Raw genomic sequence first — 27074 nt, 5'->3', positions numbered from 1 at the left:
GGATACTCAGTTGGAGCTGGTCATTTTCGGAGTCAACACACTACCGAGGTAGTTGGAGGAGCCCCTCAACATGAACAGATTGGTAAAGTAAGAATTACATTTTTAGAATTTATTCCTTCAAAATGGTTCAAATAGATTGCATGAGAGAATAAGATGTTAAAGGATGATCTGCAGAATTTCTCAGCAGTGAAGCTGGAAATGATGAGCACTGTACATTTAGTGGTAAGATTGGTGAAAGTCATGTGGCTTTTAGATAAAATTGAACAGAAAAGCTTTCAGGAAGATTACACAAGTTAAATGAGGCTCTTTCTTATGAGTAACTGTTTCTGAGATGGAATTTTCTCAAGATTCCAAGGAATACATTTATGGTTTACAAGTTTATAGCCGAAGAGAAATTGAGGCAGCTACATTCCTGGTACAGTTGTGGTAAGACTAGAAAGAACAAAATGTTACTTCTCACAAAATAACCTCACTTTGAAAATTGAGACAAACAACATTTCCTGTGTTTTCTCTGAAGGAACAGTAGGATTATTCCTGAGAGCTTGGTTCCCTAAATCTTTTGTATCACTCTGAAAAGAATTTTTTAAAAAGATATTTGAGCAATTACAAGTTATGGAAATTAATGTTTTGAATGAAATGTTTTTAATGTGAGGATCATCTAGTCTTTCCCAATTCTTTTTCCCATTGCAGGCATACATATTCAGCATTGATGCAAGAGAGCTAAATATCTTACATGAAATGAAAGGTAAAAAGGTAATATGTCTCTAACTTTGGTATCACTGAGGGCTTTGGTGAGTAACTCTTGCTTTTTTCTCAATGACTGGATCTGGTTTGCCTTGGAGCAGCTTGGGTCTTATTTTGGAGCATCTATCTGTGCCGTGGACCTCAATGCAGACGGCTTCTCAGACCTGCTTGTGGGAGCCCCCATGCAGAGCACCATCAGGGAAGAAGGAAGAGTGTTTGTGTACATCAACTCTGGTTCTGTAAGTCTGATCGTGAGCAGATTGGAAGCTGTTTATGGGATTTTAATCATACCTGTTGCTCTACTTACTCCAAAGTTCTGAGACTATAAATTTTTTAGGCTTACTCTACTGATGAAAGTAAAAATTGTGATATTATACTAATGCTTTAAAAATGAAATGGGACGTCATGATGAATGGGCTGCTGCCCCATTTTGATATCTTGAAAGTACGAGATCAGTTGTCTGGAGTTTCTCTGTACACAGCTTGTATGTGTTTACGCAGGGAGTTGCAGTTTCTTCCAGTTGCATTGGGCAGCTCTGATTTGAAAGAATGACTTTTATATGGCCCTAAAAATGTGGATGTCCTATTAGTTTGACGGTGAATGTCCCCATATAATTTGGTAATTATAAAACACTACTAGACATAGAAGATAAAGTATGAACTGTTTTTAATTTCTTGATTTGAAAACAAGATGTGTTCTGATAAGATATTAATTTACTCAATTCATATAGATTATATTCCTGATAAGAATGTAAAACTGGCATAGTTTATTCCAAAGCAGATGTAGTAGTTGTAGAAATAACTGTTTACTTGCTTATGATTGAGTTTTCAATTCTAGGGGTATTTTGGAGTAGAATCTGACCGCTTGACAATTCAATTTAGGGAACGCTGCTGGCTTTATCTTGCCAGTCTGTCTTCTTGGCATCAAATCAAAAGAAAGAATTGATAAGGCCTTAATGGGGTCTTCTTGGCCTATATCTTTGATTTAAGAGCAATGACAGGTTTGTGAGAAAATTAGTGCATTTCTTAAGTCACAGTATTTTTAATTAACAAAATCTGTTTCTGGAAGGTATTTTGTTTAATCAGTGATTTCAGAGCATTTAATAAACATGCATATTAAGCACTATACTAAACTCATTACAATTTAAGAGAGAAAATAGTCTTATAAAGCTGAGAGATCCTTTAAGTTCCAAATATAGAGCAGGAAAGTCATTTATGCACTGGCATATCCTAGACTGTTTAAACCTAAATTGAATAGTAAAACAGTATCATCTGTGAAGTGATCATTTGTTATCTCATTAATAGTGAAATCAGGAGTTACTTTTTCTTGTATAGATATTTCACATTTTCCTATCAATTAATGGTCTCCCTAATAGAAGCCACATCCTCATTTTACATACTTTTATTTCTTTTTACAACTAAAGTCTTTGAGAACAGTTTAAACAGTGGTATAGATACCTAGTATAAGGCAATAAAGAACCATTTTTTCCCATTGAAATCCTCAGCATTTCCAATATGAAAAACAGATAAAAGTGAAGTGCCTTTGTTTAAAGGGCAAGGGAGGAGTTCTCCCATTAGACTACCCTCTTGTTCACTCTTCACTTCTACACCACTCAATAGAGGTATTGAATACTGGGGTTGATTTCATCATTGATTTCCACTATTAAAACCTCTGTGATAAGTTATTCTTCCTTTGTGGTCTTCCAACTTCTTGTTCCTAACTGTGAAAAGACAATAACTACTACTTGACATTCAGTTTAGTTCAGTTCAGTTGCTCAGTCATGTCTGACTCTTTGCAACCCCATGGACTGCAGCACGCCAGACTTCCCTGTCCATCACCAAGTCCTGGAGCTTGCTCAAACTCATGTCTATCGAGTCAGTGATGCCATTCAACCATCTCATCCTCTGCTGCCCCCTTCTCCTCCTGCCTTCAATCTTTCTCAGCATCAGGGTCTTTTCTAATGAGTCAGTTCTTTGCATCAGGAAGCCAAAGGATTGGAGTTTCAGCTTTAGCATCAGTCCTTCCAATGAGTATTTAGGACTGATTTCCTTTACGATTGACTGGTTTGGATCTCCTTGCCGTCCAAGGGACTCTCAAGAGTCTTCTCCAGCACCACAGTTCAAAAGCATCAGTTCTTCAGCACTCAGCTTTCTTTATGGTCCAACTTTTACATCCATACATGACCACTGGGAAAATTGTAGCTTTGACTAGATGGACCTTTGTCACCAAAGTAATGTCTCTGCTTTTTAATATGCTGTCTGGGTTTGTCATAGCTTTTCTCCCAAGGAGCAATAGTCTTTTAATTTCATGGCTACATTTACCATCTGCAATGATTCTGGAGCCCAAGAAAATAAAGTCTGTCACTGTTTCCATTGTTTCCCCATCTATTTGCCATGAAGTGATGGGACCGGATATCATGATCTTCGATTTTTGAATGTTGAGTTTTAAGCCAGCTTTTTCACTCTCCTCTTTCACTTTCATGAAGAGGCTCTTTAGTTCCTCTTCACTTTCTGCCATAAGGGTGGTGTCATGTGCATATCTGAGGTTATTGATATTTATTGGTGTGGTTTGCTATTGTCTGTCTCTTCTTTTATTGGCGTGTAGACATTGTGTGCAGAGGAATCATCTGTTTTATTTACTACTATTTCCTCAGGGCTTGAAAGAATCCTGGACAAGTTAGGTGCTCAGTAATTGTTTTTGAGTGAACTGAAGAAAGAATGATACTTGAATGAATTCTGGCTTCTACTTCTGCTGAAAGAGCTCTCAGGGGTCCTGAGTGAACTCTTGGTCGCCGTTCTGTGACTGGAGAATACTTGAAGAAGAGTGATCACCAGTTCTTTAAACTCTCCCCCTGAAACTCAGTGCCCTTGTGTTGTCTTATCTACTCATCCTCTCTGGAGCCTCTTATGCCTTCTGCTCTTTAAATTGGGTATTTCTCTATGAACAAAACAAGAATCAAATTTTTTTAGCTGGAAAATAAAAGGTGAAGGGCACTTCACAAGGGAAGAATATGTGTGTGCTACGGAAATGATGAACAGATTTGTTTGAGGAGTTAGAAGATCTGTGATGAGTTGTGCATGGGATTTTTTTTTGTTGTTTTTTTTTTTTAATACAAGGGAGTGACATGATCAGAGTTTGGAAAGAGATCTGGCAGCTGTTATTGCCACAACTCCTACTAAAACATTGTGGTGGTGGTGGTTTAGTCGTTAAGTCGTGTCTGACCTTACGACCCAATGGACTATAGCCCTCCATGTTCCTCTGTCCATGGGATTTCCCAGGCAAGAATACTGCCATTTCCTTCTCCAAGGAATCTTCCCGACCCAGGGATCGAACCCAAGTCTCTTGCATCTCCTGCATTGGGCAGGCAGATTCTTTACCTACTGAGCCACCAGGGAAATCCACTGAAACATTATTTCATGTCTAATAACTCACTTTCCAAAATCAGAGACGCAGTTGACCAACTCCTACTACAGTGCTGCTGGAAAAATATTCCCAAGGCCAGTCAGTCGTGCCGCTCCTCAACTGAGAAACCTTCAGTAGCTCTGTCTGGTTTTCTAAGTTGAGAGTAAATTTCTGCCAGCAGTCAAAGTCCTACTCCATAAAACTCCAGTCTTACTCTTTTTGTCTTATTCATTTGCACATACTGCTCATTAGCCAAGTAAGCCAACATAGCCAAGTTCTTTGCAATTTGTATTTTGCTGGTAAGTTTCCCTCTGTATCAAAACTTCGCCCATTCTTTGGTAGCCGCCTTGACAACCACCTCCTTTATGAAATCTCTGCTGGCTCTCACAGTTAGCATGCTCTCCTTGCTTGCTGATATTGCAAAGCAGTACCTCTTAGTCATTTACATGCTTGTGCTATGCCTTCCCTTCACTGGGGGCTTCTTCAGGGAAGGGAGTGTCTTACACACTTATTGCCTTGTCCTCTTTCACTCATCCATCCTTTGTACAGTGCATTGCCTTTATTAGGAACTCACTAAATATTTGCTCAATTGAATTATCAAAATAATTTATTGCATTTTCAAAGCTAGGGATCATGAGTTTGACATTTTTTTCTGTCCTCTGAGCTCTAATCATACTATTATATGTGTTGACATACTTGATAAATATTTATTGAATTGAACTGAGATGTGTGTACTAAAGCTCAGACTAGTTTGTCCAACCTGTTTGAAGCATTAAGAAAAAAATCCATATCCAATTACAATAGTAAATCATGTGTCAAGTTGTCAGGGAGTGTTGTAATGACAGTTTTCTCCCTGTTTCTATCTAGGGAGCAGTAATGAACGAAATGGAAACAGAGCTCATTGGAAGTGACAAATACGCTGCAAGATTCGGGGAATCTATAGTCAATCTTGGCGACATTGATAATGATGGCTTTGAAGGTAATTAAAATTATTTAATTTGGTACTTGATTTCCACTTTTAAAAATGGGATGTGGGAGAGAATATAATTGGAGTTTTATGTTGTTTTTCTTCTGTAAAAAATGGAGGCAGACTGGTATGCTAAGTTTTTTTTCCCTGTAGTGTTATACCCAATTTCTTCTCAGTTGTCAACTATCCCTTCAACAAAGAGTGATATTCAACATACCTCATTTCATTGATTCTAAGGCACCATTGGTGCTAGTGGTAAAGAACCCATCTGCCAGTGCAGGAGATGTAAGAGATAACAGGTTCCATCCCTGGCTTGGGAAGATCCCCCAGAGGAGGAAATGGCAACCCACTCCACTATTCTTGCCTGGAGAGTCCCATGGACAGAGGAGTCTGGAGGGCTACAGTCCAGAGGGTCTCAAAGAGTCAGACACGACTGAAGTGACAGCACGAGGCAGCTTTGATTATGTGCCCCTAAGAAATAGTGCCTCTTAAACTGTGACTCACTATTTTTCTATTTTAAGAAGAACGCTGATTTCAGAAATGTGAAAATGTGGAAGAAAATGTGTATCACAGACTCACCGGATCATATATTTAACTATCAGTATAGTAAGACACGGATAAAACCCGGTAGAGGCTGGCTGCAGAGCTTTAGCCAGGCTCTGAAAGCCCCTTACTGTGCCAAGCTTTCCTTGTTCAGGTTGTCCTGTTGTGGGGAAAGGGGGGCTGATGGTGGGAGGTTGGGGATCCCAGGAGAGAATCCTGAGTGGTAGGAGGGGAGAAACGGGCAGACTCGAAGACGTGGCTGTTTGCCACCTGAGAGGGATGCATTTCAGTAACGGGATGGATGGTCTCATCAGCTCTGTGACTGATGCCGAGGTAGCAGTTGTGCTGTTGAAGGATCTGTCTCTACCAGCCTTCTCTCTTAAAATGTGCTTACTTCAATTTAGTTCTACGTGGTTGACTACATCTATTAAAACTGTGCCTAAAATAATGAATGAGTTTGTAAGGAGAGTGTATAATTTCTGGAGTTCAACAAATAAGTATTTGATATTTTCAAGGCTCAGAATTATCTTCTAGAAATGGTTTTTGGCAATTGGTATCTGGTAGAAGTAGGTCAAAACTTACTTGTATACTGGACATAATTGAGGAAGTGCTGTAAATGCTCACTTTGTATCTTGTTTTGCCTAAATGCTTCATTCTACTTTAAATATTTAAAATATGTTATTCTACAAGGAGAATGCTAGTTAGCTATTGAAAATATGCTTCCAATGAGCTCTCTTGAATGCGAAATAGTATAATTTGGTCTACAGATACCATTTCTAGATTTTACTATTTTTAAAACAAAAGGCGATAAAAGTATGTGTGTATATCTTTGTGGTTATGATTACACATTAAATTTTACATTAAAATATCTATAAAATGTTAAGATGGATATTACATTTCACAATTAATCAAAAATTCTGTGATGTCTATTGAGGACTTAGTTTTTGTCAGTTGTACCACGCCAGCTATAGAGTATGTGCCATAATGAATGTAAATGAAGGAAATAGTGGTACACTTTTTTCAGTTTTACATTCAAATGGAATATCAGATTAAGACTTGAAAAAATTGCTTCCACATCCTGCCTTAATTGACAGATCTGAAGAAGGATATTCACTATTTTGATTGAACATATTTGTGCATGTGCACATGAGGAATGATTTTTGGTAGTATCTAAATGTCAGTGATGAACTTGAATTATTCTTATAAGCAGACTGGGTTATAAAAATGTGATGGATAGTAGGCAGGTTCCCTTATCAAAGTCACTCCAGTACTTGGGAAAATCCAAGGCAATTTTCTAGTTATGTGAAGGACAGGCAGAAAATGTGTTGTCCAGGAGACTTAGAAAGGGGGAATTTAGAGGAAATCTTCAGGGCACGATGCAGTATTTGAGTGAATATGAGAACCCTGGGTTTCATACAGAACTTTGTGTCTTGGAGTCCTCAGCACGCATCTTCTAAATTCTATATACATGGAAGATTATTATTCAAATGCATGTTTTCAGTATTCCAGCATATTTTGTGCTATTTATAATTTCATATATAGTTCACAACATATTTACATCCAGTGGCCATATTAATTCTGATTCATTTTAGTGCCTGTTTATAATACCATATATCTTTTACTAATTCAGTTTTTTCTTCCAGTTTTATTGAGATATAATTGCATATAACATTGAATAAGTTTAAGGTATACAACATAATGATTTGATATATGTGTATTGCAAAATGCTTGCCACAATGTTTAGTTACCATCTATCACCTCACATTGGAGAAGGAAATGGCAACCCACTCCAGTGTTCTTGCCTGGAGAATCCCAGGGACGGAGGAGCCTGGTGGGCTGCTGTCTATGGGGTCGCACAGAGTCAGACACGACTGAAGTGACTTAGCAGCAGCATCACCTCACATAGTTACAAATCTTTTTCCTTGTGATGAGAACTTTTAAGATCAACTCTCTTAGCACCTCCCAAATATACAATACAGTATTGTCAGCTACAGTCACCATGCTGTATATCCCCAAGACTTAACTGATCTTCTAATTGCCAGTTTGCATTTTTTGACCGCCTTTACCCAGTTACCCCACTCTCCATCCTCTCTCTGACCAACAACAATCTGATCTCTGTTTCTTTGTGGTTTTTTCCCCCCTAATTCCACATATGAGTGAGGTTACACAGTATTTGTCTTTGTCTGTCTGACTTACTTAGCATAATGCCCTCAAGGCCCATCCGTGTTGTTACAAATGACAAAATCTCCTTCTTTTTTATGACTGAGGAGCATTTCTGTTTTGCCCATGGGTATGTGTTTTCTGCATTTTAGATGCTAGCCAAGACCATGTTGGCTTGGAAGTAGGCTGAGTGTGTTCTAGCTCTTCACTGAGGTCTTTAATTCCATCCTACCATATCTGCCTGGGTGAGCCAGCCAGGCATCTGTCTTTTATTTTTTCATTATGTGCTTCCCTCTTCTTTTTCCCCGTCTTCTAACTTAGTTTATTTTTCTGGGATATGAGTGAAGTCACTTCATGTTCACGGCAGAGTACGTGGGATTGTGTAGAAAAGAGAGGAGAACCCTACCTGTTTCTTTGCCTTCCACCTCCAGTCTTAGACGCAGATCAAACTTCCGGGCCTTTTACTGTGCACAGCTTGTAATGCTTTATATAGTAGACCTCAGTTATTTTGGCATTCATGACATCACTTTTTTTTCTTCAAAAGGAAAAAATTAGAATTTATTAGAATATATTTCCTGTGTCCTTAGAAAAACAAAACAAGCTATTTTCTCAACCAATTTGACAAGAGTCCAGCAGAAACATTTCACAGAATAGGTAATAGACAAACCTATTCAACCAATGTGACCAGACAGACAGATTGATAGCATTTTAGCCATAAAATGGTTCTGGCAAGTTATTTCCGGTGTATGTTTTCCAAGTTGAGCCTGGAAAGTGGAAGTGTTAGTTACTCAGTTGTGTCCAACTCTTTGTGACCCCATGATGGGCTATAGCCTGCCAGCCTCCTCTGCCCATGGAATTCTCCAGGCAAGAATACTGGAGTGAATTGTCATTCTCTCCTCCAGGGGATCTTCCCCACCCAGGGATTGACCCTGAGTCTCCTGTGTTGCAGGCAGATTCTTTAGCATCTGAGCAATTCATCTGACTTTTAGACTGTATCTTTGAATATTTTTTTGAGCCTAACCATAATAAAGTTCTACAGTTGTGAACTATATGCTGTATCAATTTATGTGGTCCTGAAATTCTTATATATTATCAAGTCACATATTGAACATTTCTTTCACACAGTAGAGGAACACGTGCTAGGAGGGGAGGGTGTGGGGCATAACTCTATGTTAATGATTTTATAGAGCGTGGTGATGGAGGATACAGGTTCTGGGACCGTACTGCAGGGTTTAAATCCCACTGTACCACATCTTACCATATCCAGGCTTCCCTGGTGGTTTACATGGGTAGAGAATCCGCTTGCAATGCAGGAGACCTGAGTTTGATCTCTAGATCAGGAAGATTCCCTGAAGAAGGGAATGACAACCCACTCCAGAATTCTTGCCTGGAGAATTCCATGGACAAGAGGAGCCTAGAGGGCTATAGTCCATGGGGATACCAGGAGTCAGACACAACTGAGCAACCAACACTTTCATGTACTACCACATGCTGGCTCTATAATCTTTAGCGGGTTTTGTTCTGGACCTCAATTTCTTCATCTATAAAAAGTGAGGATCAAAAAGTATTTGACAGAGCTGTTGAGAGAGTTACATGAGTTATAGCGGGTTATGTGAGAATAACATGAATTTTGTATGTTAAGCCTATAGTACAATGCCTGCCTTGTAAACAGAATATAATTACTAGCCGATGTTAAGGTTATTATGGTCATACTAATGATAATTGTTATGGTTTATGCTATCAGTGTAATAAATGTTCAAATGAAAAATGAAAGGAGTTGTCAAATATCTCCATGTTTATTCTCTATGTTTTGTCCCAACTGAATTGCACAGGCATGGGAAAAGCATTTTATTATTAATAATGTATTCTCCTTATTTCTATAATGATAGCTAGAACTTTAGGACATTATATAATAAATCCAAGTTTCATCTTAGGAAGGAAGAGTTTGGATCTATATATAAGCCAGAGTCTGAATATACTTAAATATCTTCTGCTTGGAAATAATTGATCTGGGCTGGCTTAATAGTTCAGCTGAAAAGGTTCATTTGTATTGTTTCAAGATATTTTTATTAACATAGATAACTTGTGCTAGTAACTGATAAATAGAATTCTTGCAGTATCAGTTTTATAACCCAACTTGCTATCTTTTCCTGTATTATCAAGAATCAAGGTACAGAATCCTGTTAAGAGGTACTCAGAGTAGCCATGGTTGAAGTATAACCCCCACCCCCCATGAATGACATCGCTAAGTGGGCTCGTTTCCAGCAGCTACAGGATGCTTCCTCCCTCACCCTTTCCTCACTCACCCTTGTCTCCCTCTTTCTCTCCCCTGCTTCCTCTCCCTCCCCATTATGTTGCTTGATTTATTCAGTCTGCACAGAAATGGCTCCAACTATTCCAAATTGTCAATCTTCTGTGTGCCAAGCTGCCTCTCGGTCCCCTACAATGCACAGGCTGTGTCCTCTGTCCAAACATTGCCTTTTTTCTCCTGGCTCTGACCTACTATAATTGAAGTCTTCCCTAATTTTCACCACCTTTTCCCTGCATGCCATGTTATTATTTTTACTTGCTGTTCTTCCCCGCTAGACTATGAGTTCCTTTTTGTGATACTGTCCTGTAGAGTCCTGTAGATACTCTGACAAGTATCTGGTATGCAGTAGGTGCTCAGTAGTTTTCCACTGAATGGATAAATGAATGGATATATTTTGTACATAAAAATTTAAAATACTTTGCACAAGTTAAAAGAGGCTAGCCTTGGTATGTCTAAGCAAAACAGGCTTAAGGTGTGTCTAGTATTTAATTTTCAGAGAAGGCAATGGCACCCCACTCCAGTACTCTTGCCTGGAAAATCCTGTGGATGGAGGAGCCTGGTAGGCTGCAGTCCATGGGGTCGCTAAGAGTCGGACACAACTAAGCGACTTCACTTTCACTTTTCACTTTCACTCATTGGAGAAGGAAAGGCAACCCACTCCAGTGTTCTTGCCTGGAGAATCCCAGAGACGGGGGAGCCTGGTGGGCTGACATCTGTGGGGTCACACAGAGTCGGACACGACTGAAGTGACTTAGCAGCAGCAGCAGTATTTAATTTTAGATTAAAATAGAAAAACTTTTGTATTTTTAAAATTGGGCAGCATTTGGCACAGAGTTTTATTCCCATTGAAAAAGCAGTGCAATATTACAACTGTAGTTGTTGAAAAACTTTTAGATCTGATGAATAATGATAAATAATGTCATGAAAGCAAACTTTCTGTATTTTAGTTTCTCTTAAAGTAATAAGAAAAAAATCACTTAAAATATATGAATATACTCAAATAATTTGGCATAATATTTGGTAAAGACAATGAAATGTTCTTACAAAGTTTTTTTTTTCCTCCTGTGTTCTTTGTATTTATAGCACTTAAGCAACCATGTTATTCAGTTTCCATTTTCTCTTGGTCTTATGTGGAAACATATCCTTCATTGGAACAGGAATTAATTTAGAAGTCATTTGGCAAATAAGTAAAACCTATAACTCAAAGGTTCTTGTGGTTTATATTATTTAAGAGATGATAATAACTTATTATGTGCTACACACTGCTCTAAGCACTTCACATGAGTTGCATCTTTCTGCACCCAGTGAGTTCTCTCATGATCCTGTGCGGAAGTGAGAAAGCAGATACAGAGGGGTTAAGAAATGGGCCCAGGAACTTCCCTGGCGGTCCAGCGATTAACAGTCCACCTTCCAACACAGAGGGTGCAGGTGTGATCCCTGGTCAGGGGGCTGAGATCCCACATGCTACGCAGCGTGGCCACAGGAAAAAAGAAATGGGCCCAGGGAAGGACAGGGAAGCCTGGAGTGCTGCAGTGCCTGGGGTCAGCGACGAACAACCGGAAAGCAGAGCTGGCCACTGGTGGTGCTGGGTCAGGCCCTGGCGGTCTGGCTGTAGGACCCAAGTCCTTAACCATTCTCTTACCTGCCTCTGAGACCATCAGACTCTAATTTCCACACACAGACTTGACTGTGCAATCCTGTATGTTGTTATGACAATGATAGTATTGCATAATTTTCTTTTTCTGTCCAGTGAAAATGCTGTTTGTTGATAAGGAGTTTTCCTATGTGATATTTAGTAAAGAGCATGAAGGCTAGTTTTCAGAGTCTCATTCTTTGCATTAAGAGTTTATTTTCTGCCATTTCAATTCTTGAATAGATGTTGCTATTGGAGCCCCACAGGAAGATGACTTGCAAGGTGCTATTTATATTTACAATGGCCGAGCAGATGGGATCTCAACAACCTTCTCACAGGTGGGATAATACTATTCTATTTTCAAAAGAAACATTGGTAATAAATTCCTTCTTAAAACTTCCAGTGTTAGCATACACTTATTTTTCTTAACATGCCCTTTCAAACACTTAATACTGTTTCACCATTTTCTTATAATAACAGTAGATGGTCTCATTTTTAAGGTCATTAATAACTCTATGAAATCATTTTATTTCCATAAACAAGAGTTCTGGTTCACTTCCATCCTACTTTTTCTTTAACCTATTCAGGATTTCTCTCTGCATTTCATCAGATTTATGTTCTGAGGTAATACCCCTACTCTTCCAAGTAAGCCCATGTGGATTTGGTTAACTGTCTCGCTTCATTGCTAAGCCCCATCTTCCATGGAGGTTTCACAGGAAGAGCAGAGACTCATGTGAAACTGTCTTCCTTTCAGTGCAAAGCAGTGAGATGAGAGCACTTTATTAAGGTTTCCTGGCCTAGCTCTGACTTTACCTTCATATTGTGAAAAATCAAGACATTTCATTGCATAGAAGAAAACTTCATGCACATGCAGAGAAGAGAAATTTTTCCAAAGATACTCTTAGGGAAACTTTAGCTAATACTGTTATTTTTGATTAGGCAAGGTGGGTAAATGATCCTCTATATAGCATGAAAGATATATACTTGTCTATTAAAGAATACTAATTCTCTTGGACAACTCTGATACTTGTAAATCAATGTCTGGACATGAAATTAGACACGTGGGATAGCAAGCACATATCTGACTTGAGTTGTCCTTGTCAAATACTAGAAAGCAATCTGGCTAAACGAGATGGTTATTATAAATCTAAGTAGTAGGCTCCACTAAGTGATCATAAATGTCTTATTTTCTTATTGGTTTGATTGCTCATGTTGCTTAGGGAAATAAGCATACAGCCTGAAAAGAGACTGAGGAGAGAGTGTCAGGAGTGTTTTAGGAGATCTTTACTACATAATTTTCCCTTTGCTCACAAGGTAAAGAAAGCAGGTTTTTTCACGTCACAAAATAGATGTCAGTTTTCCACTTCAAGCTGGAGACTACTTTTTCTCCCAGACACATGTATTTGCCTTAACTACAATGCATTTGTTAATAATGTGTCAGGGTTCATTATTTAACTAAGTCAGTGTTTCTCTGGGATATTAGATGTTTAAACCCTGCTTCCCATTCAACTTTACTATTTTTTCAGAGAATTGAAGGACGTCAAATCAGTAAATCATTAAGTATGTTTGGACAGTCTATATCTGGACAAATTGATGCAGATAACAATGGATATCTAGGTGAGTATAAAATTTACTATATTTTATAAATGGAAATAAGCACTATTGTGGGTGAGGTGAAGTACATACAACTCGTAGAAAAAAGTGCTGATTTACTGGTGAATTTTTCCTTCATTTTTAGTACTCTTGAATTCACAGATGGGTCAGAAATAATCAAATAATTACTAAGCTTTTACACTGTAGGTTACTTAATATTTTATTCCTTGTTTTCAAAAAAATTAAAAGCATTTGCGAGAATAAATCAAACATATGATGATGAAAAGAAGAGGATTTTCTTTTTATAATTTGAAAGGAGATATCTCGGCGGGTGTTCGTAGTCCAAAAATAGAATTTTGTTTTAGTAAGGCTGTCTTTATACCATGTTTATATCATAATGTTTATGTTTATCTTACATGATAAAGGGATGAATGTCATTGTAAATGAGCAGGTTCAGACACATGTGAAATGAATCTTAAGATGTAAGCGTATCTTTTCTAATTAATTTTCTGTAAATACTATTTTGATATAGTCACAAGGTGATATGTAGTTAAGTATTTATGGCTGAAAGTAATTCTCTTTGACTAATGATGATCATTAATCTGTGTTATTTTTTTCTTCCCCCAGATGTAGCAGTTGGTGCTTTTCGGTCTGATTCTGCTGTGTTGCTAAGGTAAGGTTGATAGATTTCACCACTTAACGACAATTGGGCTTAATTGTAAATGATGGGAGGCAGTTTTTAAAATCAGCATGATGGTGACCTCATAACACTCTTTTTGGTACTCTGAAATTTAATTATTGAACTTAGGATACCTTTCCCATCTTACCTGGATATATACTTAAATCATCTAAGTCAATATTTTTAGAGATTTTAGTAAAAATTTATTTTGATTCATACATGAAAGTATAATTGAGTGTATATATGTATATATACATATATATATGCTATTAAGCAGTTTCATAAAATTACTTGATCAGTGGAAACTGACAATGCAAATGTATTTGTCACCTTAATGAAAAATAATTGTGCAATTAATATTGCTAATTTTATTTCCTTCTTAGGACAAGACCTGTAGTTATTGTCGAAGCTTCTTTAAACCACCCCGAGTCAGTAAATAGAACAAATTTTAACTGTATTGAAAATGGATTGCCCTCTGTGTGCATGGATTTGACACTTTGCTTCTCATATAAGGGCAAAGAGGTTCCAGATTATATCGGTAAGGGTGCCCTTACAGAATTAATGCCTGACAGAATGTGCACTTCCCTCATAAACCTCATGATCATCTTTCGAGGCTTTTCCCTATTTCACCATGGAGTAGTTTTTAGGGCAGGAGAAAGCAGCCATTCTTCATCACCTTCCAGATTCTTGCTGTGTTCCAATGAGTTGGATAAGTTAAGGCTTTAGTTGTTTAAATATTATGGCAAGAAGTAGAACAAAAACATCACTTGCTGTATTATTTATGGTGAACTAACTGAGTTTAATCTGTAAGATCTCTTTAAAATAAAAAGAGCATCACCATAGCTCCTCCTCTTTTACTAGGCTTACTGAAGTCTTGAGCTGGCAGACTCAAGACTTTTCTTGAGTTTCTTCTCTTCTTATCCTATCCTGTTTGGGTAATTGAAGAAGCTTCTCTGAAAGTCTGGATCCTGGGTCTAATTTTGATAAATAGCACACATCTCTTCAGGATTTACTATGACAATCGGTTCCTAAGAGCCATGCCCATATGCCTGTACATAGACAGCTCTCAATTATCCGCTCTGGAGAAAGTGGCTTATATATATAATTTTATTTATTTTTGACCGTGCTAGGTCTTTGCTGCTTTGTGCAGGCTTTCTCTGCTTGCAGAGAGTGGGGGCCACTCTTCGTTTCAATGCATGGGCTTCTCATTGCAGTGACTCCTCTTGTTGTGGAGCACAGGTTCTGGAAGCATGGGCTTCAGTACTTGTGGTACACAGGCTTGGTAGTTGTGGCTTGTGGGCCCCACAGAGCACAGGTTTCGTAGTTGAAGCACGTGGGCTCGGGAGTTGTGGCTTGAGGGCTTACTTGCATGTGCAATCTTCCTAGACCAGGGATTGAACCTATGTCCCCTGCGTTGACAAGCAAATTCTTTTTTTTTTTTTAATTGGAGGATAATTACTTTACAATATTGTGATGATTTCTGCCATACATCAGCATGAATCAGACATAGGTTCACGTATGTTCCCTCTCTCGTACCTCCCTCCCACCTCTCTCCTCATCCCACCCCTCTGGGTTTTCACGGAGCACAGCAAACTCCCACTGGCAATCTGTTTTACGTATGGAGATGTATATGTTTCAGTGCTATTCTCTCACATCATCCCACCCTTCCCTTCCCCTGCTGTGTCCAAAAGTCTGTCCTTTGTGTCTGCATCTCCTTTTGCTGCCCTGTAAATAGGGTCATCAGTGCCATCTCTCTAGATATATGTGTTATTATATGATATTTGCCTTTTTCTTTCTGATTTGCTTCTCTCTGTATAATAGGCTTTAGGTTCATCCACCTCATTAGAGCTGACTTCAATGCATTCCTTTCTATTGCTGAGTAATATTCCATTTTGTATATGTACCACAACTTCTTTATCCATTCATCTTTTGATGAACATCTAGGTTGCTTCCCTGTCCTGGCTGTTGTAAATAGTGCTGCAATAAACACTGGGGTACGTGTGTCTTTTTCAATTAAGACTTCCTCAGGGTATAGTCCCATAGTGGGATTGCTGTCACATGGTAGTTTTCTTCCTGGTTTCTTAAGGAATCTCCACACTGTTCCCCATAGTGGCTGTATCAGTTTGCATTCCCACAAAGAGTACAACAGGGTTCCCTTTTCTCCACACCGTCTCCAGCATTTATTGTCTGTAGACTTTTAGATGATGATCATTCTGACTGGTGTGAGATGATACCTCATTGTAATTTTGATTTGCATTTCTCTAATAATGGGCAATGTTGAGCATCTTTTCATGTGTTTATTAGCCATCTGTATGTCTTCTTTGAAGAAATGTCTGGTTACTCTTCTGTAATTTTTTGGATTGCTTTGTTTATTTTTCTGGTATTGAGCTACATGAGCTGTTTGTATATTTTAGAGATTAATCCTTTGTCAATTGTTTCATTTCTATTATTTTCTCCCATTCTGAGGGTTGTCTTTTTACCTTGCTTATAGTTTCCTTTGTTATGCAAAGGCTTTCAAGCTTAATTAGGTTCCATTTGTTTATTTTTGTTTTTATTTTCATTATATTAGGAGGTGGGTCATAGAGGATCTTGCTGTGATTTATGTCAAGAGTGTTCTGGCAGGCAGATTCTTATCCACTGTGCCACCAGGGAAGTCCTGAAAAACTAGCTTTGATATGGTTCATCCAACATTGTGGTTAATCTCAAATCTTATATATGTCACTTCATAAGCCTTATTTTTTTTCTAGCAAGTTAATGTTCCTAATTATATTATATTTAAGCTAATGTTAGGATAACTACTAATGAAACTGGCCCATGGTAGGAGAGAGACATAAAAGAGTTTACCGTTTTGATGTTAAAAATTCATAAGTTTCCTGTACCCCACAAGATCTCTCAAGAGTTGTTCACAAACTTGACCCTGCAGGTTGTCCTCTGAACTTCATGAAGGGAAGCAAATACTGAACCAAGCTTTAGATATGTGACAGAGGCCTCAGTCTAAATTAGCCTGTAATAAGAAGTATAGGATGAGCCTGATATTTCTACTTTAGATCAGATTCATTTTTTTAACTTTAATTTTATTCGAGTATAGTTGGTTTGCAGTGTTTTTAGTTTCAGGGGTACAACAAAGTGACTCAGTTATACATATATTCATTCATTCTTAGATTCTTTTCTTACAGATATAGATCAGATTCATGTTTAGTAACACTCTGCAAAAGTCCTCATTAAAGATTCGGTGATGGGACAGTGAGCAGAACCTCCATCTGATTATTGATTGAAGAAGTAGCCATTTGAGAGCACGACCCTAGTAGCACAGTGACGCAGGCAAACTGATGGGTTATCTGAGAGACACGTTAAATAGATAGAACTATTCTCCTCTATGGAAAATCAGTGTGTGCTGTACCAGCAATTCCATTGTGACCAAATACTTCTTTAAATGGTTGAAAACAAATATATGAAAATCATAAATAAGCATAGCATTGTTGCTGAAGCACACTTTATAGTTGTGGTAAAATGACTCCTTGGGAGAAATAATTCACGTGGTAAACATATTTAGTAAAACCAGGACATTTTGCCTCTTACTGCAAGTGGATTTGTATTTCCCTTCTTTCATGTACTTCTTGTCTGAGCTCAGGGTGATGAATTTGTAGATGGCAATTTGAATTGCAACTCTGTTTCTGAGGCACTGAATCTCGGTTATTGTAATTCTGAAGATGAACTTTATTTTCTAAATAAAAAGAATGATGAAAGATTCATTTGAAGTTTGTAGGAGTAATGTAGGTTTTATATTTATGTTTCCTTGAAGTAAGTAGATAAAATCCTCCCATAAGAAGTTACTCCTAAAGTATAAATGAACACTTGAGGAATTATATAAATTATTTTAAACATCACTTATGAATTATTGTTCCTGTTTAATGAATGACATCTCAGACTGTTAGATATAGCTTGTTTTGCAAGGAAACTTTTTATTTTTCAATTTTTTATATTGAGGTATAATTGGCATACATTATATTAGTTTCAGGGGTACAACATGATGATTCAATATTTGTGTATATTGTGAGTCACCAAAACAATCATCCCTCATCATACATAATTGTAAATTTCTTTCTTGTGTTGAGAAATTTTAATACTTACTTAGCATCTTTCAAATGTGCAACACAGTGTAATTAACTGCAGCTCTCTGATAGCTCAGTTGGTAAAGAATTCACCTGCAATGCAGGAGACTCTGGTTCAATTCCTGGGTCAGGAAGATCCACTGGAGAAGGGAAAGGCTACCCACTTAGGAATTCTTGGGCTTCCCTGTGGCTCAGCTGGTAAGGAATGCACCCGCAATGCGGGAGACCTGGGTTTGATCCCTGGGTTGGGAAGATCCCCTGGAGAAGGGAAAGGCTACCCACTCCAGTGTTCTGGCCTGGAGAATTCTGTGAATAGTGGAGTCCATGGGGTCGCAAAGAGTTGGGACATGACTTGAGCGACTTTCACTTTCACTTTCACCATGCCATACATTACATCCCCATGACTTATCTGGAACTTTGTATCTTTTGATCTTCTTCACATGTATTTCCCATCCTGCACCCCTCACCTCTGACAGCTACCACTCTGACACAGAACCCTTTAAATCTAAGAAATAGATCTTTCTTTCCTAAACAGATCAGTCTTGGAATTGTTTGGTTATTGTAAATTTTTCTTGTTTTTTTTTGTTTGTTCGTTTGTTTATTGGTGATCTTCTTTAGCAGATGATCATTTACTATGTCAGACTTGAAATAAATTCTTATCAAATTGCCAGAATATTTATCGAGAGAATGTCAGACTACATTCGTTTTTGCACAAATCAACACTGGAAGATCAAGCCAGAAATCAATAAAGATAAGGAAAATAAATACTCAGGGTCTAGGGCTGGAAAGGAGATGTCAGAATCAACTGTTATATAGGTTTGACTTTTACATCATGTGTTCACTCTGCATTAAAAAAAAATAAAAAGAAAGGTAGCAGCCCCTCAAATTAGAAACAAACGAAAATAAATGAACCCAAACCATACCTGAAGGGCTTCTCTGGTAGCTCAGTAGTAAAGAATCCACAAGCAGGAGGCAGGTTTGACCCCTGGGGGTCAGAAAGATCCACTGGAGAAGGAAATGGCAACCCACTCCAGTATTCATGCTTGGGAAATTCCATGGACAGAGGAGCCTGGCAGCTACAGTTCATCGGATCTCAAAGAATCAGACAGGACTGCACAACTAGGCAGCAGCAGCAGCAAATTATATATGAAATTAGTTCTGTAACCACACAAGATACAAGTATTCCAGGTAACATTTGCCTGCAGTACTCTGCAGGTTCTTCCTCAGTCAGATGTTCTAATGACAAAAGGACTCAAAGAAGGCTGAAACTTTACTCAGAACTTTTATTATCAGTAACAACTTTGGTATTGTAGTTTTGAAATGTTTATATATGGGTGGTGGTATTGGTTTAGTTGCTAAGTCGTGTCTGACCCTTACAGCGCCATGGACTATAACCCACCAGGCTCCTCTGTCCATAGGATTTTTCAGGCAGGAATACTGGAGTGGGTTGCCATTTCCTTCTCCAGTTTATATATGGAAGGATTAAGCAAATAATCAAAGATGTTAATTTTCAAAGTTTATAATTCTTTTTTTTAAATTTGTAAAAATAATTTTTGAAATGTACATTCTAAATTGTTTCCTCTTTCATATTTCAGGTTAGTTTTTAGAAAGTAATTTAATAAAAATAATATGTTCCCAGTATGCTATATAACTGTGACTATTATCACTTCAAAGATAAAGAAAATAAATTAATACTGTATGAATTATATTCATTGCAATTCTCTCTACATTTTTGCAGTTTTGCTTTATAACATGAGTCTGGATGTGAACCGAAAGGCAGAGTCTCCATCGAGATTTTACTTTTCTTCCAATGGAACTTATGATGTGATTACGAGAAGCATAAAAGTATCGAGCAAAGCAACTAGCTGCCAAACACATCGAGCATTTATGCGGGTAATGTAAACTTGTTTTCGTTAACAGATATGTAAACTTCAGTATCATCAATACATTTAATTCTTATTGCATTGGTGTGTTTTATAAAACATAGTGAAAAGTGTTAACACCTCCCGAACTAATCTACTACTCTATAGTCTAGATGTTAGACCACCCTGTGACCTGGGTAATTCAAACCCTGCTTACTGCGTCTTTGTTTCATCTTTATCACATTGAGGGCATCTCTGTTTTTAAGGATCTGCCTTTTCCTATCCTCAGTTGTTACTTTCCCATCTCTGTTTACATGCTTGCCTAAAAATGTAAATATCAGGTAGCTCTGCGAGCCCCAAATCTATGCCTGGTGGATTCTGGGGGCTGGGGGCAGGCTGTGGAAGTTGGTTTGTTTTTCATGTGACTTTAAGAAGCAGAATTGAATGTGGCTGCTTTTGGATCATGCCTTTGTCTCTGAGCCAGCACTGTTGGTGATGTCAGTGGGAACTCACACAGTTGTCGCGTGGTGGGGATCATCTGTGGGCCGCGATGATGGCTCTTGGGGTGGTTTGGTGTGTATTCTGCCAAAGCATAGCCGATTTCATGTTTCTTTTATTAAAACACTCATTCCCAAACTGATCATCACGTTCCTTGCGTTGGTCACATTTTATTGTATGAAGCAGCGCCAGGTCTTTTTCATTAGGGAATGGTCTACTTCATCAGAAAATCTATTGTCACAAAAAAGCCAAACTATTCCCGGGAGCCCTTTCTGGGATTTCAAATAGTAGCCTCAGCTTAGACCTTAATTTTCCCTTAGATGCTTATTCCAAGCAAATGCAAGCAAGCAACAGGACTATTAAATGTTAAAAGCAATAATCCTTATGCTATTTCCTCATTTCCCTTAACAATTTTTATTATTGTACTAGGGTAAAGCTATTAAATGGTTGAGAGCCAAAAGTATAGAATGATATTAGAGTAACCATCATTGATATGGTGGGGATTAAAGAGGTTTTTTAAAAATTCTACACAGTTAATTTTATTCCAGTTAACCAATTTTAGAGACTAACATTGAGGCCATTTTATACTTCCACCTTTTTCCCTTCTATTTGCCATGCAACAACGGGGCCAGATGCCATGGTCTTAGTTTAATATTTATTCTTAAGCTGGTTCTTTCACTTTCCTCCTTCACCCTCATGTAGAAGCTCTTTAGTTCCTCTTCACTTTCTGCCATTAAGAGTGCTATCATCTGCATATCTGAGGTTGTTGATATAGTACTTCTAATGAGTAGTCATGTTTAAAAGCAATTGGTCTATATTATGATGATCTTTTATCTAGTTTGTTTCACTTTTTCTATTTCATATTCAGTGCTCACATTTCATTTAGTTTATGCTCTTCAATTTTTGGAGATTTTTCTTTCTTTCTTTCTTTTTTTTTTTTTTTGATGCTCTTTCTCAAGTCTTTATCAAGTGTAGTAGAAAAAAGCTTTTGTATACATATATAAAAAATATGTATTATAAATATTTTAGAAAGCTTATGAATTTTTGCCTAACTAAAAAATTGAGACCGTTTTAAAGATAATAAAAGGACCAGCACTAGACTCTGATAAATATATTGTGTTGAATTTGTATAAATGGCAGTAAATTGATCTGATTTTATTGGTCCTGTTTCTTGGTATTGTTCCTATGACTAAGGGTCCATCAAAATTGTGCACATTCCTCAGAATAAGCTTGTACCCGAAATGACATTTGAGCATCGGTTTCTGTGTTCGTTGCGTGTGTGCTTGTCGTGTTACCATGCTAGCGACAACAGCAGGTTACAGCCGTGACTTTGGGCCATACTGCCAAAGTCAAAAATAGCATTTAGCTCTGGGACTGGTACATAGTGGGACTGTTTATTTAAAAAGGATTGTTTCTCCCAATGTTGTTTTTCCTTTCTAAATTACCTTGCTTTTGTTTGGGACATTCTTTAAACCTGTTACATAGAAAGTCAGAAGGCTACTCCAACACCCTCCCTTGCAACAAATCCAGAGGGTAGGTGTAAAAGTTACAGAAGCAGCTGTCCTAACCTTGAGTTTGGTCAAGGACTTCCAGCTGTTATTTGGGAAGAGGTGAGAAGAGAATGTGTGAGTTTCCCACCCCCACCAGCATGGTATCCAGGGCATTCAGAAACATTCACTGAATTGCTCCTTTGTTCTGGAAAGCATGTCCGGTGTCAGGGGTGTGTTATACACATGCATTCTACCTCGGCACCCGTTACAATTAAATAAGGTGATACTTTTTAATTATTGTTCTCAGGCCCACAGCCCCACCTCTCAGAGGACAACCCACCTGCTACCTGGGCATGCTTCCCTTGTATAGGTTCTGTTGGCCATACCAATCAAGCTCTACTTCTCCTTCCAATTAATTTAATAGACATTGAGTACCTACATGGTGACAGGTTCTGTTTGAGACTTTTATATAGGTCAATGACTGAAACATAAAAAAGGTTACTACCCTTATAGAGCTTATAGTGTAGTGTGGAGAGATAAACAACAGTAATAAAATGTAAATTTTATAGTATTTTAGAGGAAGATAAGAGACTTAGTTGCTCAGTCTTTTCCGACTCTTTGTGACCCCAGGGACTCTAGCCCACCAGGCTCCTCTGTCCATGGAATTCTCTAGGCAAGAATACTGGAGTAACCGTTCATTTCTCCAGGGGATCTTCCTGACCCAGGGAATGAATCTGGGTCCCCTGCATTGCTGGCAGATTCTTTACCATCTGAGCCACCATATGGGTAATGGAAAAAGGAAAGGAGAGCAGGCAGAACACAGGAAATGAGTGCTGGGGAAGGAGTAAAGGGTGCAGTTTTAAATAGGGTGGTCAGAGTGAGTTTCATTCAGAAGGTGACATTTGAGCAAAGACTTGAAGGAAGCACGGAAGTTACCAGGGGCAATGCAGATTCCTGGGGCATTGGTCCTCAACTTTGGCATCCAACAGCATCACCTGGGAAGCTGGTTAAAACCACAGATTGCTGGGCCCCACCTAGAGTTCTTGATTCAGTAAATCTTCAGTGAGGCCTGAGAGTTTCCATTTCTACAAAGGGTGCAGGTGATGGTGATGCTGCCAGTTTGGAAACTATGCTTTGAGAATCCCCCATCCAGGAGGAGAACAGTACAGAAAGAAGAATTAGGTTAAAAAAAAAAAAAAAAACAACCCTCAAGACAAGAACATGCCTGGTTGTTTTGGAGAATCACGGGGAGGCAAGGATGGCTGGAAAAGAGAGCAGGGGGAGAATAGTAGAAAAAAAGGTCAGATCACATAAGATCTGTGATTTTCTTTCTCCAAATAATATGGGATCTATTGTAGAGTTTGGAGCAAGAGAGGTGACATGATATAACTAAGTAATAATAAGGAATACTCTAATTGCTTCCTAATGGCTATGTTGAGACTAGGCAGCCACAGGTTGACACAGAAAGAAGAGGATACTTCAGTAAGTCAGCTGAGAGATGATGGCTCCAGTGAAGATGGTGGTAGTGGATATGGTGAGAAACAGGAGAAGACAGATCCTGCACAATTTACTGAAAGATTGGATGTCTAACATTCGAGAAAGAAAGGCTCCGAAATGATTCCAAAGTTGTTAGCCCAAACCACTAGAAGAATACAGTTTTCATCAATAGGGCAAGGGAAACAACTCTTGGGTGGAAAATGTTGAAGTTCAGCTGTGGACCTGCTGAGCTGGAGAGATTTGTTTTACTGTTAAGTGTATAGAGCAATTCAGCATTTAAATATACTCATCTGGAGTTGGAGAATGCTATGGAACTGGAAATACAATGCCTCTTTGGCTTATGAATGTGGTTTAAAGTCATATGAGATGGCTGAGATCATGACAAGGAGAGAAGAGCCAAGGTCTGTCCTCTGGGCACTACACCATGAAGAAATTGAAAGAGATGGCTTACAATGGAGATGAGAAGGACCAGTCAGTAAGGAAGGAAATCAAAAGCTCCTGGCATCCTGGAGGTGAAGTAAATAAAGCAGGGTAAAGAGGAGGGCATGATGATGTTTTCAGTGCTTCTGCTTAGTCAAATAAGATGAAGACTAAGAACTCACCATTGGGATTGGCAGTGTAGAAGCTCTTGGTGATCACAACAACAGCCTTTCAGAGGAATAGTCGGGGGAAAGGAGGAGAAGAATTGGAGACAGAAAGTAGTTTATTCTTTCACAGATTCTTTCACACATTTTCTGGTATGCTCCAAAGGGGGCTGAAGAAAAGAGGTTGGGAGTCAGTAGCTGACAGGAGAAGTAGAGCGACTTTTTTTTTTTAAGATAAGAGGAATAGCATATTTTTATGCTGATGGGTATATTCTAATAGAGTGAAACATTTAGGAAATAGATGAGAGGAAAGAATAGTTGGAGCAAAGTTCTCAAGGCAAAAGCAGTGGGATTTAATTATACAAATGAAGGATTGATTCTAGGTAGGCACATGCCTAGTTCGTTTGTTTATGTGCAGATGTTGGGCACGTGTGGTTGGGAGAACTGGAAGTTCTCTTCTGATTGCTTTAATCTTCTCAATGAAGCAAGAAGCAAAGTCATTAGCTTCAGTTAGAATGGAAGAGGTGGTGTTTAGGGTTTGGGATGAAGATGTGAAATAGTCTTCTCAGAGTGTGAGAGAGTGAGAAGGAACAGTATGGTCCTGAGATGGCATTAGGCTCTCTCTTGCGTCAGAAGGTGGGATGAGTCAGTAGGGCTGTGGTTTTTTCCAGTCACATTCAGCCTGATAGGTGGGAGTAGATGACAGTCAGCCGTGGCTGTGGTCTGCCAATAGAGTGACACAAAGGAGAAGAGAGAGTTGAGGAGTAAGCAAGTGAGTGGTTATGTTGTTGGCCATGAAGGTGAGGAGAGGAGAGAGGACATGAGGAGGTGGGTGAGGAACAGGGGGAGAAAGCTGGATGTGAGGTCCCAGTGGGATCAGCAAGTTGTTGGACTTGAGTATTAAAGACAGTGAGCCAGATAGATCTCACCAGTTTTACATGTAAGAGCCGTTGCGGATCTGAAGGTGAGCGATGACTGAATTTTGTTTTTATTCTTTCACATAATCCATTGGTGATCTCACGTAAGTGAAAATTTTTAACCCTACTTATATTTTAAAAACCCGTCACAGTCTTTGATGGCAGAAAATTTGGCTATTTTTAAAATTCCAAATCTTCTCAAAAATCTTGACCTTTATTACATCCTTCTCTTTGAATCACATATTTTAGTTTCATGTATTAGATCTTCTTGGAATGTGGTAGACATTTTTAACAATTAATAGTGATCACATCACTGGAATATAAATTTGTTGGTATGTTATTTTTCTGAGACTATATGGTCATTTTTCTGGTTGGTAAGCATATCAGTTTTCTCAAGTCTACTTAATATACTCATGATTAAAACAGGTACTACATAAGATTGTTTTATGTGAATTGTCAAAATGTGTTCTTCAGAAAATACGAAGGTAGAAATTATTATTTTTTCCTTATAGAACTCCATTTTTTAGTTGTCTAAAATTATGCCAAGCTTTAATTTTTGCTATTAGAGCCTTAAAATTATTAGATGTTATGAAAGAAGAAACTAGAATTTAGAGTTGGGAGTTAATAAAAGGTTGCTATGATAGAAAAGAATGGTTAATTTTTATGAATTATGGTATTTTATCTATCAGAATTTTATTAGTTATCACTTTTCCCTTTATGAAAATGTTCCCTCATTCATGTAAGCATATGAAAATGAATCTTTGTCTTTGTTGCCTTCATAAGTACAACTTGATTTGGTCTTAGAGACTTCTTAGGAAAAGAGCTTAGGACAGGGGATAATTTTGAGGCTATTTTGATTTAGGAAAACCTAATCAATAATTGCCAACAGTTTTTTAGAAATGTTGGAGCAGCCATGCTAGTGAGACTTACCTTAAGGTTTTTAAAGATGACGTTTCTTAATTGATCTTGATGGAATCTCTGCATCAAAACACTCACTGATGTTTGGAAAGAGAACTAACGATCCAATGAGCTTAGTGGCCTTAGCCTGTTCTATAACAAGCATGAAATCAACCTGCCTGTGTATTTAGTAGACTATAGTTTATTCTTTCTTTGCTTTCTCTGAATTCTAGGTTTCTAAAATAAAAGAATTTTATTTTGTTACATGATTCTTTGGGTGACTTCTAAAACCCAACATTTTCAGTAATAACTTCAAAGAAATGAATGTGTGTTTGATTAGTAAATATATTTATTTGTATTTTATTTGCTTATATTTTTAAGCTGTACAAAGTTTATACATAGTTTAATGAAGTACCATTTGCTCCAAAGTAGTTATGTTTTAACCTCAACACACTATGGACTTTCTGCTGAAAATCTAAGTGCAAGCAAACTACATAACTATACTGATATTACGGTATCCTAGCAGTAGATTGGTTATTCAAACATATGTTAATTCTTTGTTAGATTCAAGGTCTTTGAAGGTATTATCTTTTGCATGTTTGTATTCTTAGAGGTAGCACAGCTCATTATATAAGGCCCTTAATTGAATAATATTTAATAAATTTATAGATGATGTGTTCTCAGTGCTTTTAAAATAATTCTGTGAGGAAAAAAATCTGAGAATAGTCTTCTGGTATAATGGTTAGAATACCTGTCTTGGGGATGTTATCTTTTCTCTGGAAGTTTTAGTCCGAGGTATTTGACAGTTCGCCCTCTGAAACATACTTAGCAGATGAAATGGTTATAATTACACATGGCCTTCCTGGCTCAGATTCCAATCTGTGCCCTAGTCTTCCCTTCTCCCATACCAACTCATTCCCCACATTGGCACCAGAGCAGCATTTCAAAAGCACAAATCTGATCACACTCCTTATTTAACAGTCTTCTATATGAGCATTTTCCCACGCCCTTTCAAGTGTAGATTAGTGGCTCTCCCTGTTCTGCACTTGTGTTTGCGTGTATCAGAATGGTCATCCCCCCACCACATGTGTGGATTTATGGGTTATAAACTGTGCCATAGACACCGACTTTCAGTTTTGTGTCCCTAGATCCTGCCTTCTACAGAGTAGACCCATAAATAGATAT

The 27074-nt window shown here is 38.1% G+C and overlaps 1 protein-coding gene across 2 annotated transcripts in view; it reads left to right on the top strand.

The window, feature by feature from the left end:
* The window catches only part of ITGA4 (integrin subunit alpha 4), a 92019-nt gene that overhangs the window by 28733 nt on the left and 36212 nt on the right, over positions 1-27074 (top strand). Inside the window, exons 7-15 of one of the 2 annotated variants that reach the window (XM_043894057.1) lie at positions 2-87; positions 691-753; positions 846-983; positions 5014-5125; positions 12004-12098; positions 13287-13377; positions 13981-14026; positions 14416-14570; positions 19883-20037. In XM_043894057.1, the coding sequence (XP_043749992.1) occupies positions 2-87; positions 691-753; positions 846-983; positions 5014-5125; positions 12004-12098; positions 13287-13377; positions 13981-14026; positions 14416-14570; positions 19883-20037 (941 nt within the window). Of the gene's footprint in view, position 1; positions 88-690; positions 754-845; positions 984-5013; positions 5126-12003; positions 12099-13286; positions 13378-13980; positions 14027-14415; positions 14571-19882; positions 20038-27074 lie in introns of those variants that run through there. The other variant, XR_006339391.1, reaches the window with a different exon arrangement.

This window comes from Cervus elaphus, chromosome 33 (genome assembly GCF_910594005.1).
Source record: "Cervus elaphus chromosome 33, mCerEla1.1, whole genome shotgun sequence".
Taxonomy (NCBI): domain Eukaryota; kingdom Metazoa; phylum Chordata; class Mammalia; order Artiodactyla; family Cervidae; genus Cervus; species Cervus elaphus.
Note: the sequence above shows the minus strand (reverse complement) of the source record. Positions and strands in the feature narration are given on the sequence as shown.